This window comes from Phaenicophaeus curvirostris, chromosome 1 (genome assembly GCF_032191515.1).
Source record: "Phaenicophaeus curvirostris isolate KB17595 chromosome 1, BPBGC_Pcur_1.0, whole genome shotgun sequence".
In the NCBI taxonomy this organism is placed as follows: domain Eukaryota; kingdom Metazoa; phylum Chordata; class Aves; order Cuculiformes; family Cuculidae; genus Phaenicophaeus; species Phaenicophaeus curvirostris.
Genome location: NC_091392.1, coordinates 195,495,992 through 195,514,048, shown reverse-complemented (window position 1 = coordinate 195,514,048; position 18,057 = coordinate 195,495,992). Strand labels below are relative to the sequence as shown.

The 18,057-nt window shown below is 38.3% G+C and overlaps 1 protein-coding gene across 1 annotated transcript in view; it reads left to right on the top strand.

Moving 5' to 3' along the window:
* NOX4 (NADPH oxidase 4) overlaps positions 1 to 18,057 on the top strand; it is a 107,014-nt gene that overhangs the window by 47,154 nt on the left and 41,803 nt on the right. Inside the window, exon 12 of the mRNA XM_069883314.1 lies at positions 2,024 to 2,084. Within this exon, the coding sequence (XP_069739415.1) occupies positions 2,024 to 2,084 (61 nt within the window). The remainder of the gene's footprint in view (positions 1 to 2,023; positions 2,085 to 18,057) is intronic.

Below are 18,057 nucleotides of genomic sequence, written 5' to 3'. Positions count from 1 at the left end.
TGTGTAGCCTAGGTGATGTGCTTGTTTCTTCTGGTAAGATTTAGCAGCACGCTAAGATTCTTCCAGAACACTGAGGAACTCTCATACCCATCTGTATGTATCAAAATAGGCTTCCTAAAGTCTAAAGAAAAAGAAATCTCTTTTTTATTGGATCATTTTTCAAAGTAGTGCAGGAAGGAGTTACTCACAAGGGTAATGTAAAGGATAACTGGTTTGAACCTGTTCTGGCTGGAGACAAGGGGTATTCTGCAGTTAACTTTAATGGAAGGAGGGAATGACAGCCAATTTTATAGAAGATGTGCTGAACTGAGGCTGTGAATTGTTGGAAAAGAAAATCACTCAACCTCCTGTAAAACACAGCCCTGGAAAAGCCCAGACTGAAAAATAAACTCTGCTAATGTCTCTTACAAAGCCCCCAGGAGAACAGATCTTTCGCTGCCAGTATGTAATTTTCTAGCTGAGAGGTTGCTTATCTACTTTTATCTAGAGAACTGGTCCTGATATTTTTGTTAGAAGACATTGCGATTAGCCACAGCAAATATTTGTCTTGTTGTGTGAGGTATGCCTGCATCCCTCCCTTGATGCCACTTTTTTGAAGGCTAAGATTTGCTGAAATAATTCTTACTCTAAGTTTCTGTATCACATTTTTACAGGAAAGCTTTCAAGGTGACAAGGAATTAAATACAAATCTGTCTAATAATCCATACTATTAACAATAATGCTTTTCCCTTCTGGGAAATGAAGTGACTAGTCAGGACATTGTATTCCCTGTTTTAGGTTTGCCAAGATGTGAAGAATACTAGCCTTTTATCTGTGTCTGCTGCAAAATAAGGAACTAATGGGAACTGATCCTTAGCCCTGAGGCCAGTGGTTTCCCTCTCCATGACAGATTATGTTAGGAACTCTAATGGCAATGATTCAGAACCGACTCAAGAAGTGTCCTCACAAGCATGGTGGATGACTGGCTGTTGATGCTGGATTCACTCTCAAAGTCTCTTTTATTTATAATATAGACAGGGTCCTTGAATTTGATCTTCAGATTTCCTATTGTCTGTTAAAAAAAAAAAAAAGACAATGATCAACTGTTGGATGTTGAATTCGTGCTGGAGCTTGGATCAGTCACTAACAGGTTCTAAGAAAGGTGTCAAAGCTCTGTAGTAATAGCTTCTATCAAAAAGAAACTAATGATGTTGTTCTATAGAAAAAAAAGTGAAAAATCTTTATAGTTGCTTGTTCTGTTTATATGTACAATGATATGGTGAACTTGCAAAAGCTGTCCAGACAATGCATGTGAAATCTCCCTGTAGCTAACAAGAAAGGACACTGGGGGTGGTGGGGTGCCTTTGACATGGTTTAGCTGGAATTTTATAGATGCCATGATGGGGATAAGATTGTATCATCCCTGTGTTGATAGTTGCAAGTAAGTAGCTCCAAGATGAGATCTTAGGTGCTGAGTGAAACAATGATGGCTGCAAAGTGATTTTTGTGATGTGCCATCATTGTGATGTTTTTCCCTTGCAAACCTAAGCTCTTGTGAAATGCAGCAAAATCTGTTTTCTTTTAGAAGAAAGTGTCAGTTATGTGAGAATGATGGACTTGAAAACACGTATCCTTACATTCAAGAACCAGAAATCTCTTAAATAGCTTGATCTAGGAGTGATGGAGCAGTTCCTGATTTTGAATGATACATCAATAATGAAGGGAGTATTTCTGTACTGTTATATCCCCAGTTGATATCATTTCTAAGTAATGCTTAGTGAGGTGGCTATTCCAAATCACCTCCCCAGACAAGCCTGTCCCAAACTCCTCTGTGACCAGAAGAAGGAGTTAAAAGCGGATACTAGCTGTGCTTGGCTTCCTGATCTGTAGTGATGCTAGACTTGCTTTAGGGGTGTAACTACTGGTATGGCTGCTCAGGAATGTCCTGTTTACACCAGGCTCTGTCTTTACAACTGTACTTTGAATGCATTTTGCTATTTTCTTGTTACTCAGAAGTGGTCCTTAATATATTCAATATTTTTAGTGCCCTACAGATACCAAAGCAACGTTTGGGGTCCACCTTAAAGTAGTAGGAGACTGGACAGGTATGTAGAAAATAATTCCCTTCGAGAGACAAATGCCTTTGCTCAAACTGTTGTCTCTTTCTGGCTTTAGCATAATTGTACCTTGATTGTGTCATATTCTCACTAGAGATTATTTGTGCTTGTTTTCCCAGAGTTGTTATTATTACATTCTTGACACAACTCCTGCTTTATACAGATGTACATTTCTTGAGATAACATGTTTTTCCAGCTACTAACATATTTTCTGATTGCAATGTAATGACTTTCACTGTTCCTCCATTTCTGCCTCTTTTTCTTATTTTTTTTTTTTTTGGTATCCTGCTGTCCCTGTGCAGTGCAGTGTCTCTGTGCATAGCAGTGTCTGCAGAAATACTGAAATGTGCAGCTCCCAGATAAGTGGATTTTGAAGCCAGTAGTTTGGATGGCTGCCACGTTAATTAACACCTATGGTACACTGAGATTACAGGTTGCTTTCATGTTCTTCCATGCTCTTCCATTGCTCTTTGAATGTCCTCCAGACCAGAGGTGTAAGCCAGATTTCCCTACAGAAGAGAATAGTAATTTGCTGCTCCCTGTGACAGTTGTATACTCAAGTGATAGTTGTCATTATTCCTTGGTGGCTGACTTTCTTCTTGCTTAGCATAGCATTTCCTTGTAAGGAAGACAAATATACAGCAACATCTTGTTCATTTGTAATGAAGAAATATTTTCTGTGTTAATTTGTATCTAGCATGTGTGCTTGTGGAACTGAGTAAATGAGCCTGTCACCCTAAAAGGGATTAAATCAGTTCAGGGAGAATAAGTCCAAGTTGATCTGGCTGCATACTTGGCTGTGGAAGTCACTGAAACTGTATAAGGAAAAGATTGGGAGGGCGACATGATATTCACGTATGCTCCCCTGTGACCTTGATTTTCTGTTCTTGTGTGGCCAGAGGCAGATTATGGGCCTAATTAGCCTCTGGTCTGTCTCATTGCGATGGCTTGTGTGTTGTTAAGCAAAATTCCTACCTGAGAGAGGATAGTAGGCTATGGGGACAAGTTGACTGGAGAAGTGATAGCTAAGTGAGTTTTCCAAAAAGAAGTGGCATCTTTGAAGTTTTCTTATTGCCTCTGTGGTGTGAATTGCACTGTATGAGCATTTAAATGTCATTCTTCCAACTCAGTATCTATATTCTCCATTGAGAGGCAGATCTGCCTGGATAGGACTGTATGAGATTCAGGACACTGACATATTACAGAGACCATCGGTTGTAATTAGTTTTGCTAAACAGGGATATCTCTCCTGAGGTCAAATGTGCTGTCAAGAAGCAGACAGTTTACTCATCCCTTTATGGCACATCTATAGTAAGGAGCCCTGTTCTCATTTGGTCCCTTAAGCCCTGTGACAATTAATGGTCTCTAATCCGCTGGCTGTTTGAGTAAGGATTATTATATTTGCCGCGTTCCTTATAATCTTTCTTAAGCGTGCTCTAATGGCTGTTTCTGCAGATAGGATATTGAGCTGGAGTAGCTTTTAGGTGACATATGTCATGTGAGTTCTTCTCAGGACCTATTCTCTCAGACTTTATCCAATTTATTCAAATTCTCCTTTGTATCGCATTTTCACATTCCTAACAGTTTGTGCCCGACACCAAAGAGAGTTAACAATTTATTTCAGAGAACTCAATTACAAGCCTAAATTAAAAAGGATGCAAGACTAGTGCAGATATCCTGTGAAATGCAGAGAAGAACCTGTCACTTTGAGACATTTCTCCTCTTTCTGCCTTCGGCTTCTGCTTTTTGCACTTGGGAGATGTGTTCAAAGAACAGTTTCCTGCCATTAACTGTAAGGACTTGAGGGGGGATACACACTGCTGGCAAACCAATTCTGAAAGTCAGGTTTCGGGTCAAGTCTCTGACATTGAGTCTTATGTTCTGAAAATTGAATAGAGTACCTTGTGGCCTTAGTGACTTTGGTTTGTAGGCTGGGAAACAACTGTGTGTCAAGACAAAAGATAAGGAGTAATAGAACTGTCCACCTTTGATGAGAAGCAGCTGTTGATGGAAAGTCATTTATTGCCTGTATCCCAGTGCATATAATTTTAGATACCCATTAGTAGCAAGAAGTGGCTTCTGAAAAAGGTAGTCACTCTAGAATTAAATTTTGCTTAGGAGCAGATATTTAGTAGCTGTTCAGGGAATATTATTTACCTTTTAAAGCAGTGATTTGAATAATGCAAAATGTAGGACAGGAAAAGTAAGGAGGAGGAGAAGAAAACTCAGAAATGGTAGCTCAGACAGCACTGCAAATCAGACAGTAATCCATATGTCTAACTAATGTCTTTCTTGCTCCATTGAAATCAAACGGTTCTGTCTGATCTTAGAAAAGCTAGGAACTTGCCTGTCTCAGAAGTAGAGTTATATAAAGGCACAGTATTCCATCCCATTATGTAGGCAGCATCATCCTTTAAATAAACTTCCAATACAAATATGAGCTCATTCATTTCTCACCTGTGTTATGGTGGGATTAGTAAATGAATTGTTCTTAGTTTTCATGTTCATCTCAGAAAACAAAGACACACCGGCACTGGTATTTCTGTAATGTGCCCTCAGATGCCTTGTAGTAGATACTTTTACCTGAAATACTTCCCATGGCTCCCTTTGTAGACCTCTGACCTGTTTTTGTGTCTGGTTTAGGATGAGATGAACCAGGCTCCAAGCGTGCCTTTTTTTCTTCATTGATTGTAAAGAGAGCCTAGATACATGCATTACTACCTCAGAGGTAGTTGGGTTAGTTAATTGACAATTAGTTGTGATTTTTCCCATGTAAGTGTTCCTAACATGGTTTTTTTCCATCTTTTATGTGTACTGGGTATTGTGAATAGTGGAACAGCTATTGTAGACCCCCATAAAGAATGAATTTTTGATAATGTAATTACCATCCTTGTACTGATACATGATTACATGAATGAGCACCTATTGTGTTAACAAAATGTTTTGTGGCATTGTGATGACTCATACTATTAATGTAATAATCTTGATGTATTACAGAGGTGAAACCTGTGGCTGTGGACCACAGTTTAGGTAGCCTGTCAGGACTTAGATACCTGAATTTACAGTGGCTGATCTGTGGTAACTGCAGATGTGAAGCCAAGCAGGTTAGATTAGCCCCGTGGCTCAGAGCTAGGCCTGTGTGTCTTTCTCTGCAGCTGCCTGGCAGCTATTGCAGCTGAGCTGGTGCATGGCAACTTTAAACCCTACAGTAACTTTGAGGTCCCTGCAATGATCTATGCGTGGATCACAGCTCTAAGATCCATGGGTTAGCTCATAAGCTGATCTTGTTATTATCCTCCCCTCTAAACACCTGCTTTGTTCTGCTTCTTTCATATCTCTATGGTCACCTTTTTCTCTTTCAGCTTTGAAAAAAAAATTGGCTTAATGTTTACAAAAGGGCTTTTTGAAAGTTTTTTTGTCCTACTTACTGTCTAGTTTGTCCGCAGTGCTGTCATCTACCAGCCTTATGTTTCCTCTGTCCTTGCTGCTGCCTCAAGTACTACTGCTTGTTTAGTTTTAAAGCTGACATTTCAGCTGGCACCTCCAGAGGGAAAAAGAGAGGCCACGGGCCATGCCTCATGTCCAACCACTTGACAACAGTGAAAAAAATCCCAAACACATCAGTGTATCAAAACAATATGTCTCATTCCCCAGACAAACTTCAGAGTGTGAGACAGAAAGTGATATTGATGATGCCGAAATAACAGACTTCTGAAGCCACGCAGCATGTTTTTGTGGGAAACAAATACAGAGCACTCAGAGGTGTTAAGGTGAATTACGTACCTTAAGGCGATAAAACATTGCTGCTATGTTGCAGTGTTTTGCTGGTACAAACTGATGTGGGACCTTGTTTAAAACACTGCTGCTGTTCTGTGCTCTACAGTAATTTTTATCTTGTAGTCATATCATCCTGCTGTGTATTTGCATATGACACAAGAGACACTTCCAAGGCTTGTCCACCATTCTGAGCAGCATGGTATTTATTGTGTTGGTGCCATGGGGGCACTTTGATACCACCTATTAAATCTAAGACTACTGTCCTGTAAATTACTAAACGTCATGGCAGCAGTAGGTGTTGTTGCATGCAAGAACTCTCCAGCTAGAGCCAAAACAGACAGATCATGGGGTACCAATCTGCATCGCCCTAGTAAACTCTAGATCTCATCAGCAAATATGTATCTTGGCTTAATTCTTAATTCCTGCTAGAGATGAGGATAAACATGGTCACTAGGTCGTTTAGGTACCGACTACCTTATTGTGAATCTGGCACGATGTGATGTGAATATTTGTCAGATATCATCATAGTCATTTTTCTGGAAGGTCCAGAAAGTTGTGGACCAGGAAGTTTCAGGGGGAAAAAAACAACAAAACAAGCCATTTTCAGTTAAAAATAACAGTTTTCCAGTTTTGTTTTTTTTTTTTTAACAGTTTTTTTGTCTGAAAGCATGGATCATATTTAATTCCCTGTGGACTAAAACCCAAGGCAGCAAAAGATATACACTTTAAAATTCTTATTTTTAAACAGAAGAAGGCTATAAGGCAGTTATTAAGGATTTTGAAGGCTAAGGGTTTTTTTCCATGCTCGCCAGAAGAAAACAAACATGCTTATTAAGTGACTCTGAATGAAGAATAATCTAAACTTGTTGGGCTAGGAGAGTTTGTCAAATTGTTCAGGAGTATCTACACATCTACATGACCTTGTTAAGCCCTTGCAGTTTCTGGTTTAGAGAAAGCCTGAGGCATCCCAAGGCTCACTGTGCATTGCTGTGTTTATCTGGAATTTATCAGCAAGTGTGGGAGCTAGCAAAGAAGCAATATTTTATTTTCAGTAACCCTGGGGAGAGTTGTAGAAATATTAAAGTAGTGGATCATTCAGTCAGTATCTACTGTATTCTTAGCTGATTTTGATTCAAACTGGAGGAATGTGTGAAGCAGAAGATGACATAATGGAATAATAACAGTACAGTACCTGCCTGCAGGATGTGACCAGGTTGTCCCAGGATCACTCTAACTGTTACTGAGTTTCTTTAAAAATACCTACCCATTTGTGATGAACAGTCGGTCAACTTTTTTGCTATTACCTCAAACTCTGTTTGATTAAGGTCTTTTTTATTCCGTAGTAACATTTATTTTGTTGTGTTTAGATATTCCATGAGATTCTTGGCAAGCTGTAAAGGTGTTAATGACATGGTACACTCAGTTGTTCCAGCAAAAATCAATGTGTGGTTTTGGAAGCACAAGGTGGAGACGGAATAAATGTTACTTTCCTCTGTTAGATTTTATGATTAACAATTCTTAATCAGTGAATCCTACCTGCACTTCTGAGGAAGATATCAGAATTATGTGCTAAAAATTTTTAATTACATTTCTTTTTATCTAATTTGACATTAGTAATAAAAGTAATACTGTTACATCACTGAGCAGTTCAAAGGCTTTTTCACTATAATTAACTAAAGTATATCATGAGGAATGCTAGTTTTATTCTTCATTTCTATTAATTAATTAATTTATTATTTTATTTATGACTGCAAACAATCCTAGTAAAAGACAGGATTAAGAGAATGGAGGAAAGGGAGAGGATCAGATTTAGCCTACCGGCTTTATGCTGAAAGCCCCTTTCCTCTGATTAAAGAATTAATGTTGAAGGTGAACATATCTGAATTTTGCACTCTAGACCTGGATTGTTTTACATTAGTTGAACTCCAGCTGACTTAGTACCAAAAACAGTATAACTTGACTCAACTTCAATTTGAACAGTTAATGAGTTTCACCTCTACGGGAAAAAAGATTTTTAGGCAAGAAATTTGCCTGGAAGAATATCTTCTCCCACTCTGAAGTCCTTTCTTCATGCATCCAGTTATTTGTAATCTTCCATCTCTTTGCATGTCCCAGGTGCTCTTTAATCATGTAATGATTATAGAAAATTACATAGCTAATGATGTAAATTATTTTTACCCTTTGATAGAATACGCACAGGATATGTGGATGTTTCTGTAGTTAGGAACTGATCCAAGAACACAAGGCTGAAGGATTCCTTGCCATGCCTCAGATGTTTTAAGTACCTTTATGAACTACAGGAATGAAACCTGTGGAGCACATTAGCATGTAGCAGCTGATAGTATTTAAATGAATGCAGAGAAAACTGCACAAAGCTACTTTAAAAATAGAGCCACAAGATAAAAAAGAGAAGCTCCAGGACATGTACTTCAATGCACTTCCAGGCAAATTTCTGCATTTGTAATTACTATTTATATGCTGTGCCTGTTGAAGAAGGCCAAGTTGCTGTTCTGGAATTGCCTGTGTTTCACCATTCTTCTGTTAATCTTTGCTTCGTTTCACCATTTATCTGTTAATATTTAGTTATGGATGCTTAGGGAAGTTCCATTCTTGTGGTACTTTCTGTGCAGAGGAACACAGCTGTTTCAAGCAATGAATATACAAGGTCTGAATGGACTTCCTAGTTCTTTTTTGTGAGCACCTATAACAATCTCAAGTGCATGATGGTTTCCAGAGAAATGAGAGTTCAGCTCTTACTGCCTGCCCGCACTTCTCTGGTGGCAATAGTGGAGTCTGTTAGATTCCACTCAACTTTTCTTGAAGAATCCCTATAAAAACTTCTTGTTTTGCTCCCAGTTGAAAGAAAATTCTCCCTCGGGGCAAGAAAAAAAATTGGACACACTTCAGACTTGGAATTATGAATTACCACACAATTTAAGTAATAATTGCAAATTACAATATCTTAAAAGTATCAAAATCTTAAAAAGTTTCTTTTGATGATCCTTTTCTGACAGATTGTAATAATGCTGTAGTTAATTAGGAAAAGTATATTTTGATTTTGGAACATTAAAAAGTAGGAAAAAATTCCTGTAGGAACTGATGATATTTATGAAGTTTATGATTGGAAGGGGCAGTTATCTTTATGTGCTCCCAATTCCCACATTGTGCTTTAGAATTTCTTAGAATAATCCCTATACAGAAGTTATTATAAGACAACCCCTAAATCTGAGGTTTAATTTGTAGATCTTTCAGCTTCAGTCTTTTGATATCTTTGGGCTGTTTGTGTGCTGTTAGTGAAGAGAAATTTTTTTTCCCCCTTTCCCACTTCATTTCAAGGCAAGAACTGGGAAAATGTGTGTGTGTTTTAGTTGTTGCATGTTTGTGTGAAAATACTTGCAGAAGATGAGCGTGACACCTTTGAACCTTTGACAATTTTTTTTGGTTGAGCTGTTGGACTAAGTTCAAGTTTTGAGACTTTGCATTTGTTTGACTCTATGCTTTCTGTAGCGTCTCCACTCCTAACATTCCTTTTGAAAACAGAAATGAGCTTGTTTTTCAGTAGATCATTGATCTGGGCTTTGATGTGATTTAAAGTTTAGCTCTTTTGCTATAAAGACCACCAGCAGTGGTCATTATTGGGCTATCATGCTACTCTGTATTGCTCCTTATTCCTTGATCTCTCCTGTCTGCTTCTTTCTACAGATGCCTTGTCTAAGGTTTAATTGGCAGGGAGAGAGGCCATCACTTGCTCAGATATTTTTTCTCTGCACACCATTTAACTCTGTGGGAGTTAATTTAAACACTGCAAATGTCATCATAGCCAAATAAAATGGTGAGATGGCATTTTCATCCTGTTTACCCAGCAAATATTGTATAGCTCCTTGTTGGCATGATATTAGTGTTGAAGTTCTGGTTAGGATGTCTCATCTCTTTTATTGCATTATTCTTTCTACTTCATTCCGTTAGTGCATTTATTCCACTTTTCGCCAGCTATGTGTCCTCACCCCAGACTTCAGACTTCCTTGAAACTTTCTTGAACTATTTGTTCCAAAATATCTTTATGTTCCAAGATGCAGTGCTGGCCTTGTTCATGTGAAGCAAATCCTACACTGCAAATTTTAGCATCCATTCCCGACAGCCCCTTGCAACCCAGCTTTTCATTTGTGTGCCACACACCCTTTCCTTTTTCTCTATCCAGTCCTTTGGCATATACATAGTTTCTCTGATCCATCAAGGACTAACTGGAGATTTTGGGTTTCACCATAAGTAAACATAAGCACTCTGTGATTCAAGAATTTTTGAAGAGCATCTTGCAACTGCAGGTCTTCTCTGCTCCACTCCTCCCCTAGAGATGTGTCCCATTAAACGATAAATAGTATTGATAAAAATACTCCACCAATACAGTCAGGAACTGCAAAAATAAGAATCCTGAAAAAAAAAATGGGCATGTGACAGCTGCAATTTTTTTTTTCTTTTTATCAGGCTTTGCAATTTACGAGACAGCAAGGCAGAAATGCCTTAAATAGTCTATAAAGTTTAAGATGCTGCAAGATATATTAATTGCAAGGGTGTCTAAATTTTGAGTGAAATCTGAAATGGAAGTGACTCTGTGCTGAATGTGGCATTTCTTAGTGAGACAAATTACTCAGTTGTCCCAGTATTAACAAAAGCACTGTGAGGAGAAACTGTAGAAGAGAATTCATAGGCTGGAAATCTGAAATGTGAATGGGATTGCAGATTACCCATAGTGGTACGCGGAGTAGAGGGGCCCATGACAGCAAAAAACGGTACTTTGGTATGAAGTGCAGCAGCTGATGAGGAGGGTGCAGCGTGTATTTTGTTTCAGTGACGTTATGACCCCCATTTCTGCACCTCAGATATGTTCTTGTTCTTTTTGTGATTTAGTTAAAGTGCTTTTTGATCAGAATGGGAATAAAGTGACAGAGCTGGTTCCAAGAAGCATGTAATTATACTTCTAACTTATATAGATTGTAGTATTTGTAGCAGATTAGACCAAAGTACACTAGAATCAAATAATATTCTATGAGAGACAAGTTTTGAAAGGAGAGGTAATATATCTTATTAGATCAGCTGAAACAGATGGAAAAAGAGGCAGGCTTTCAAGCATGCAGGGCATTCATCAGGATTGACAAAAAGGCAGCAGCATCAAAGAAAAGAGCAGGGGGTAAAATAACATTCCCTGTTATGTTTTAAAGCAACTTTTTCCTTGAGAAATCTAAGCGATTAAATCGCTAGGAATAGAAGATACCTCCTCTTTTTTTTTAAAAAAGAAAAAAGTTAATTTACCTTTTCTGTGAGGAACATTAATTCTTAAAAAAATCATATAGTCAAAAATAATGCCTGAAAGTGAAAAATATAATTTGCATATGCTATACGCTATAATATGCAGTGGTCTCACTCTCTCCTGGGAAAAGGAGAGACAGATACAGTCTGTCTGGCAACTCTAACTGGGAAAAGAGAGGGGCATGTGACAAATCTCCTCTATGTCCGACATGAAATGCTGCATTTTATTTCTATATACTCATCTGCATATATCCCCAAACTTTCAGCATTTGGGTATTTTTTTTTTTTTACATTTTAATAATAGTAATTTAATATTTTTTCTCTTAAAATATCAATATCTTATTTAAACAACATTTTAATCGAAAATGTTTGACCGTCTGTAGGAAGTAAAATTTGAACAATATTTTACATAAAGCATCACTGTGTTTAGTAATTCAAAAGAACCCAGTTCTGTATGTTAAAGCAGATAATCAGTGGATGGCTGCTTAGCTTTCTGACTTACCTGGAACCAGAAAACTTGGTTATGCTGTAGTAATTACCATGCTTATGAGTATGAGAGAATGCTTCTCTGCCGGGGATGCAGCCTAGAAAGTCTACGGATACAAACAGACACATTTGTGTTTTCATGTGTATTGGGCAAGGGGAGTTTTAGTGGAGGGTGGCATTTACTGAGGGCTGTTGACACATTTTTCAGTGTTGAAGAGGAGTTTTGGGGAGAGGGGGAGTTTCAAAGATTACTGGCTGTTTTGAGTTCTGCTGCAAAGGCTGCAGTAGTGATTTTACTGTATTATCCATGATAATTAGCACACCAACAGCCTCCAAGAAGCCTACTTGTGTTATGTGAAATGAAAATTATTCAGTGGGCAGTTTGTGCTCCTCATTGCGATAAGCAGTTCTAAGGGCTATCCCTTCCCATGAGTTTAACATATTCCCTTATCCATTAAGCACACAATAAGCGCTATTTCCTCAAGGAAAATGCCACAGACACCCACATTCACTTTCAAAGATGAAGCTGTGATGCTTTGCTGTGCTTTGCCAAGTGGCTGGTGCCAGCCTGACAACACAGGGCTTTCCCTCAAGGATTTCATTTACACTGTGTCAGCTGAGTGTCTCTTGAGCTTAGCCGTGACTGGTTTGAAAAAGGCAAAATTTATAATTAAAGGAAGACATTTTTACAATTTCTGTCATTTGATGTTTGCATTTTTTAGTGGGTTGAGAGGATTATGTTAATTGTGCCCCATTATTAACATGCATGACAAGTGAAATTTTCTCAGTGCAATTTCTAAATAAAGGAGCATTTCATTAGTCCAAAAATTTCTTTAGAAAAAATATTTCTCTAAAAGTCTCCCATACTTCTCAACGCACCTGTACCAGTATGTGCCATTACTCCATGAATTTCTCATTTCTGTGCTGTTTTGTATTACTAGGCTTCTGATGGTACACTGATGCATTGCAATATGCCAGGTTATGGCTGGTATTGTGGTATCTAAAAGACTCTGTAAAGATAGATATATAATAACAGCTTACAGTTATAGGCGTTGGGAAAATCACTTTTTCAGAAAAGTACATCTCAAATAATTTCCTTACGATGATGAGAGGAACTTTGTGATCTAAATCATGTTTAACCACTGGTTCTTTGTTCTAGAAAATAGTTATCAATATAGTATTACATAGCAAAATTTCCAACCTTTTCTCTCCCTTTCAAGGCTGGGAATACTTTGTCTGAGACTTGAGTAGTAACAAACTTTCTGTCAGGTAAAAGCATGTCTATTTAATATTTATTTGCAGTCATAACATCATGATAGTGTAGAGGTGGAGACAACAATCTGGTAGGAAATCCCACAGCATAAAGACATGTGGTGATAGGACAAGGGTGAATGAGTATAAACTGGAGAGGGGCCGATATAAGGAAAAATTTCTTAACCAGGAGTAGTGAGACTGGAACAGGTTCCCAGGGAAGCTGTGGCTGCCCCATCCCTGGAGGTGTTCAGGGCCAGGGTGGATGGGACCTTGGGCAGCCTGATCTAGTGGGACATGTCCCTGGCCATGGCATGGGGGTGGAACGAGATTATCTGTAAGATCCGTTCCAAGCCAAACTATTCTATGATTCTGTGATTTTAAGGGAACTCTACACAAAACCTCATGCTAAGTCAGCAAATATATGAACTTTTGAGAAATTATTAAGAGAAACAATAACTACCCAGGCTACGTTTTATATAGTAGTTTATATTCAGGAAGTTGGCTGGCTTAAGTTCTCAAGAATGACTTATCTAATTCAGATGTAAGAAGAAATAACAGAATTACTCACAGCAGTGTGAAATTAAATCAGACTTTTAATACATTTCCTGATATATGTGTGCTTTATGTTTTATCACCTATAAAAAAAAAAAAAAGGAGAGAAAACTGAAATAGCACCTAATGGCTCATTTGATTTGCCAGTCTTTCAAATCATTTCCTGCTAAGGTTTTGATATTGCCCTTTGAGATATGTTGTAAGAAATGGAGTCTTAGATTTGATATGATCTTTGGAAAAAATATTTCTTCCCAGTAGATCATCCCCAACTGACTAGCAGAAATTTCTGTAAGAAAATAGGATCCAGATGAGCTCTGATCATTTTATCCTATGTCATGCTTCAGTGCAACTGCTGCTAGGATTGCTTTTAGAGAAGATCTTGAATGTGTTCTCTCACAGAAACAGGCAGCTGAAAACACAGGAGAAATTATTTTTATATATAAATGAAGTCCCTTAATACCTTTTTTCTTCTTTTATTTCTTATTTGGAGACTTGTTACTGTTATTTCTAGCATTTGAGCTTAGGTAAGTGGTTGACTGAACAGGCTTTTCCCCCACAAGGTGTATATCAACACCGTTTTGTCAAAGCATTGTCTCTTAAGTATTCAGCATATTTCAGCTTTCAGTCACTTCAGCACGGACCCTGCAAGCAACTTCATGCCTTCTGTGTAGGTATTCATACAACTTAGCTGTATGCTTAATGATCTTACTAACATCAAGCCTTGGTGATTAGCAACATCATTCGCAGCCACAGTTGGGGCAGGCAACCTCACAGTTATCTTGTATTACAATGCAGGCAGTGAGGATGTTTTAGCAAGGAAATTCCTTGTTCTCTTTTGCAAACACTTTTTTCTTTAGCGTTTTCCCTTCTCCTCTGATCCCTGCCCCAACTAAGAGAAGCCAGCATCTAATCTGCTCAGCATGTATGATGCCTGTGGCTGGACAGTTGCCTCCTCGCCTGCTGTTGTCTCCTCAAACACATGTAGGTTTGCAGTTTCATATAAAGGTGGTAGTGAATGGAGGCAGCACAAAATATTGACATTTCTCTTTCCCCCGCTGTAAGCAGACTTGCTGATTAGTTAGTGACATTTAGGGTGACTTTTAAGAAAGGAGTTGGCACAAAGCAATAGAACTCACTTAGCAGCAATGTTTCAATAGGAGCATCCTTTGGTAGGTGAAAATCTGCTAGCACTTTTCTCCTGTTCTCTTATAATGCAGCAGGAGGGCTTTGTACAAGACAATGCTGGGTATTTTGGGTATGCAAAGTATTTCGTGCATCATCCACCTTAACAACAGTGGCTGAAGATGAAATATAGTCTTATCAGACTTGAATAGCCCCTTATGTTGCACAAAGAAAGGTTCATTAGATCTTGAAACAAGTCTCATGGCATGTCCTACCTACTTTTGCCTGGCACAGAGTAAAGCATACAGAGAAAGGCTCTTCTCAGTGATGCTCAGTGACAGAACAAGAAGCAGTGAGCACAAATTGAAATACAGGAAATGGGGATAAAAATGAGAAGGAACTTGCGCTGTTCTGATTCTTCAATAGGTGTCCGCATGTGAGGCAAGATATTAGGATAGGGTGGGCCTAGATGTGAATCAGTACAGCCTGACAAATTATGCCTTTTCTTAGCTTTTTAGAAGCATACCCTCTGGAGCGTTGCAGTGCTGGATAGTATTGCAGTAATTGCACAACAGCTCAATTTTGCTGATAAAATCCCATGTAGCTTATGAAAGGTTGGGCTTCCTCTAGTTTCTGTATGAGATTAAAAGTTACAAAGAGAGAACCAATTGAATCTCTCTCTCTCACATAATTTGAGACTTTTTTTTTTTATGGTGAATGTAAGAACTCCTTAGATCAAGTGTCACAACATTACCAAAAAGGGGTACACTGATGCCACATTATTTCTTCTGGCATCTTGTGAAAGAGGAAAGTGCACCTCTAGTGAAGAAAGTAGTAATTGAGCCTCCCTGCACTGGCTTACGGGGAGGTCAAAATCAAAGTACAGCCCTTCATGCCCAAAGGGAACAATTGTAGAACTCAGTGCTAATAAATTCTGCATAAACAGTACTGGCTTTAGAGCATGTATTTAAAATTGAAGTTACTATTTTGTGTTGTTTCTAAACTGTTTTACTCTTGCATTTTGTAAGAGTCAAGTTGAGGTGTGAACTCTGCTGTCTTGACAGAAATAGTCTTCAAGTATAGTAAGTACCTCAGAGAACAAAAGGTTTCTTGATTAAGACATTGGTTTTGAACTCCAGCAGTCTAGCTAATCCCCAGCTTTGCCAGGGAGTTGCTATATAACCTACAGAAGGATTTTCAACTCGGTATTGAGCATAAAGACTGCTTAACTTTGGTGTTGTGTCTGCTTCTGCTTCTCTTCACTGGCTGTCTGGGGAACCCAAATCTGGCAGCATAGCTCATAGGCAGCCTGGGTTGCTCACTGCTGTTTTGTCAAGTCAGACGTACAAAATGCATCTAAATATGGTCCTCAGCATCTGTCTTCCCTGTTTTGGAACAAAGCAAGCATTGCTTTTTTCCTTCCCATCACTCTTCTTTCAACTTTTTAAGGTTCCTTGGATAAGAAGTACCTTTACTCTGTTTCTTCAGTGGCTGATGTCTGGGTATACACACGTAAATCATGCAGTATGTATGATTATAGTGTAAATGAGGGAGGTCTAGTTAGAAATAAATCTGTCCAAGCTAATTTTTACGTACCAGGTGGGACATTTTAAAGACAGAAGGAAACGCCTAGAGTTCCACTGGGGAAAGGATGTGCTGATGCCAGAATGAGGGAGGGAGAATGGTGATAAACACACAGCTAGAGCAGAGAAGGAGCTGACTACTTTTGGGGAAGCAAATGCAGGTTATGAGGAAAAACGGGGTATACAGAGACTTCAAAGAAAGGAAAGCTATTCTTCAGTTCTGGAGTGTCTGAAAGTTTCATTGCTGACCTGTGTAATCATAAGTTGATTTCATTATATTTCCCCTCTGCTTAAATAAACTAAATCCTGCAAAATACAATATTGAACAGGATGATCACTGTTTATTCCCCAAGCTTAGAAAATGAAGAGACCGTTTGCCTTTCTGTGGAAGTTTCTGTATTTCCCTTAAATAAATATAAACATGAAGCTTTTTTATATAATTTTCAAGTTCCTAGGTTTTTACTAGCTTTTAATTTTTCTTTAGTAACTCTGGAAATGGTAGGGTCTAATTAGTCTTTGGGATGACTGATCAGGGAGGAGGGAAGTGATAGTGAAAAAACAGGAGAATTAAACTCAATGAGGCTTAATGGACTGAGAATCACAGAAGTTCAAGCTGATCAAAAAGCCTATCTCTGTATTGGCAAAATATGCATGTTTCGGGGGAAATTCAAGGCTTATGATGTAATCATTTTGGAGCCTGTAGCACATCAACATTACCTCATCAGTGATTTCTTTTAATCTGATCGAGGGTAATTGTAGCACTGACTCTTCAAGAGGAGAGAAGTGACACTCCCTTAACTACAGAAACTTTGTCCAGTAATAAGCCACAGGTCAAACTCAAATATTGGACTTTTCAGTTTTATGCCGTCTTGTAGCCCATCACAGTTCTATAGCCCTTAACTGGCAAACATTTCTTCCTAAATACCTCTTCTTTTTACAGAGCACTGAGGAACTACTTATGACAGCATTTCTAAATTTACAGAGCTTGAAAACAAGTCAGATTAGTAGGTCTCAAATCCTTATAAATACTGTTGGCAGTTTTAAGAAAGCTTACTTAATATTTTCTTTTCAAGTTATTACAAGGTGCTGAGGAGTTATCCTCAGTGGTGCTCCGCACCACTCTGTGTTTTGCATAAAACTAAACAGAATTTTTTTTAGTTTGGTATTACAGGGCTTGCAAGTGTCCATGGCATGAAAGATAGAGCTGAGATTTGTGTGAGTGCAGAAGTGCTACAGGTAATTACAGAAACATGACTGCAAAATATCCAAATTTCTGGGAGTGTCACTGTGGATTGACCTTTTGGTAGACAGCAAGGCTTCTGGACTGCAATGTTCTGATGAGGCTATTCTGTTCTCTCATTCTCTGGTTGCTTTCTATTCACATTTGTGTTTATTTTTATGAAATTTAATTTAACAAATAATCCATAACACTGATATAAAAAATCCTTATCCCATAAAAAGCAATTACTATTAGTTTTACAGTGTTTTTAACTGAGTTGGTTACATGCAATTAGACCTGATTTGGTTAGAGGTTTAGATTGGTCTGAAGCTTCTGGATAGAAGGTGATTGGGATAAAGAAAACAGTAATATCTCAGACTTCAGTAATATACTGCTATGGCCTCACAGGTACTGACCCATCAAACTCTGAAAGAGCAGGAATTTGATTTTTCAGCACTCTCAGAATTCAGCAGAGTGACTTTGCTGTTATTTTCTGTACAGTATTTTGTAACAAAAAAGAACAAGGAAAGAAGAACCACAAGAAGTGGTTTTAAAGTCAAGCATGACACAACTACAGTGTGTGACTTTTGGCATCATCTTTGAAATGCTAAAGCAGCAGGGCTTTCAGGGATGTGACTGTCTCAAAAAACAAGGCCAGTGCTCC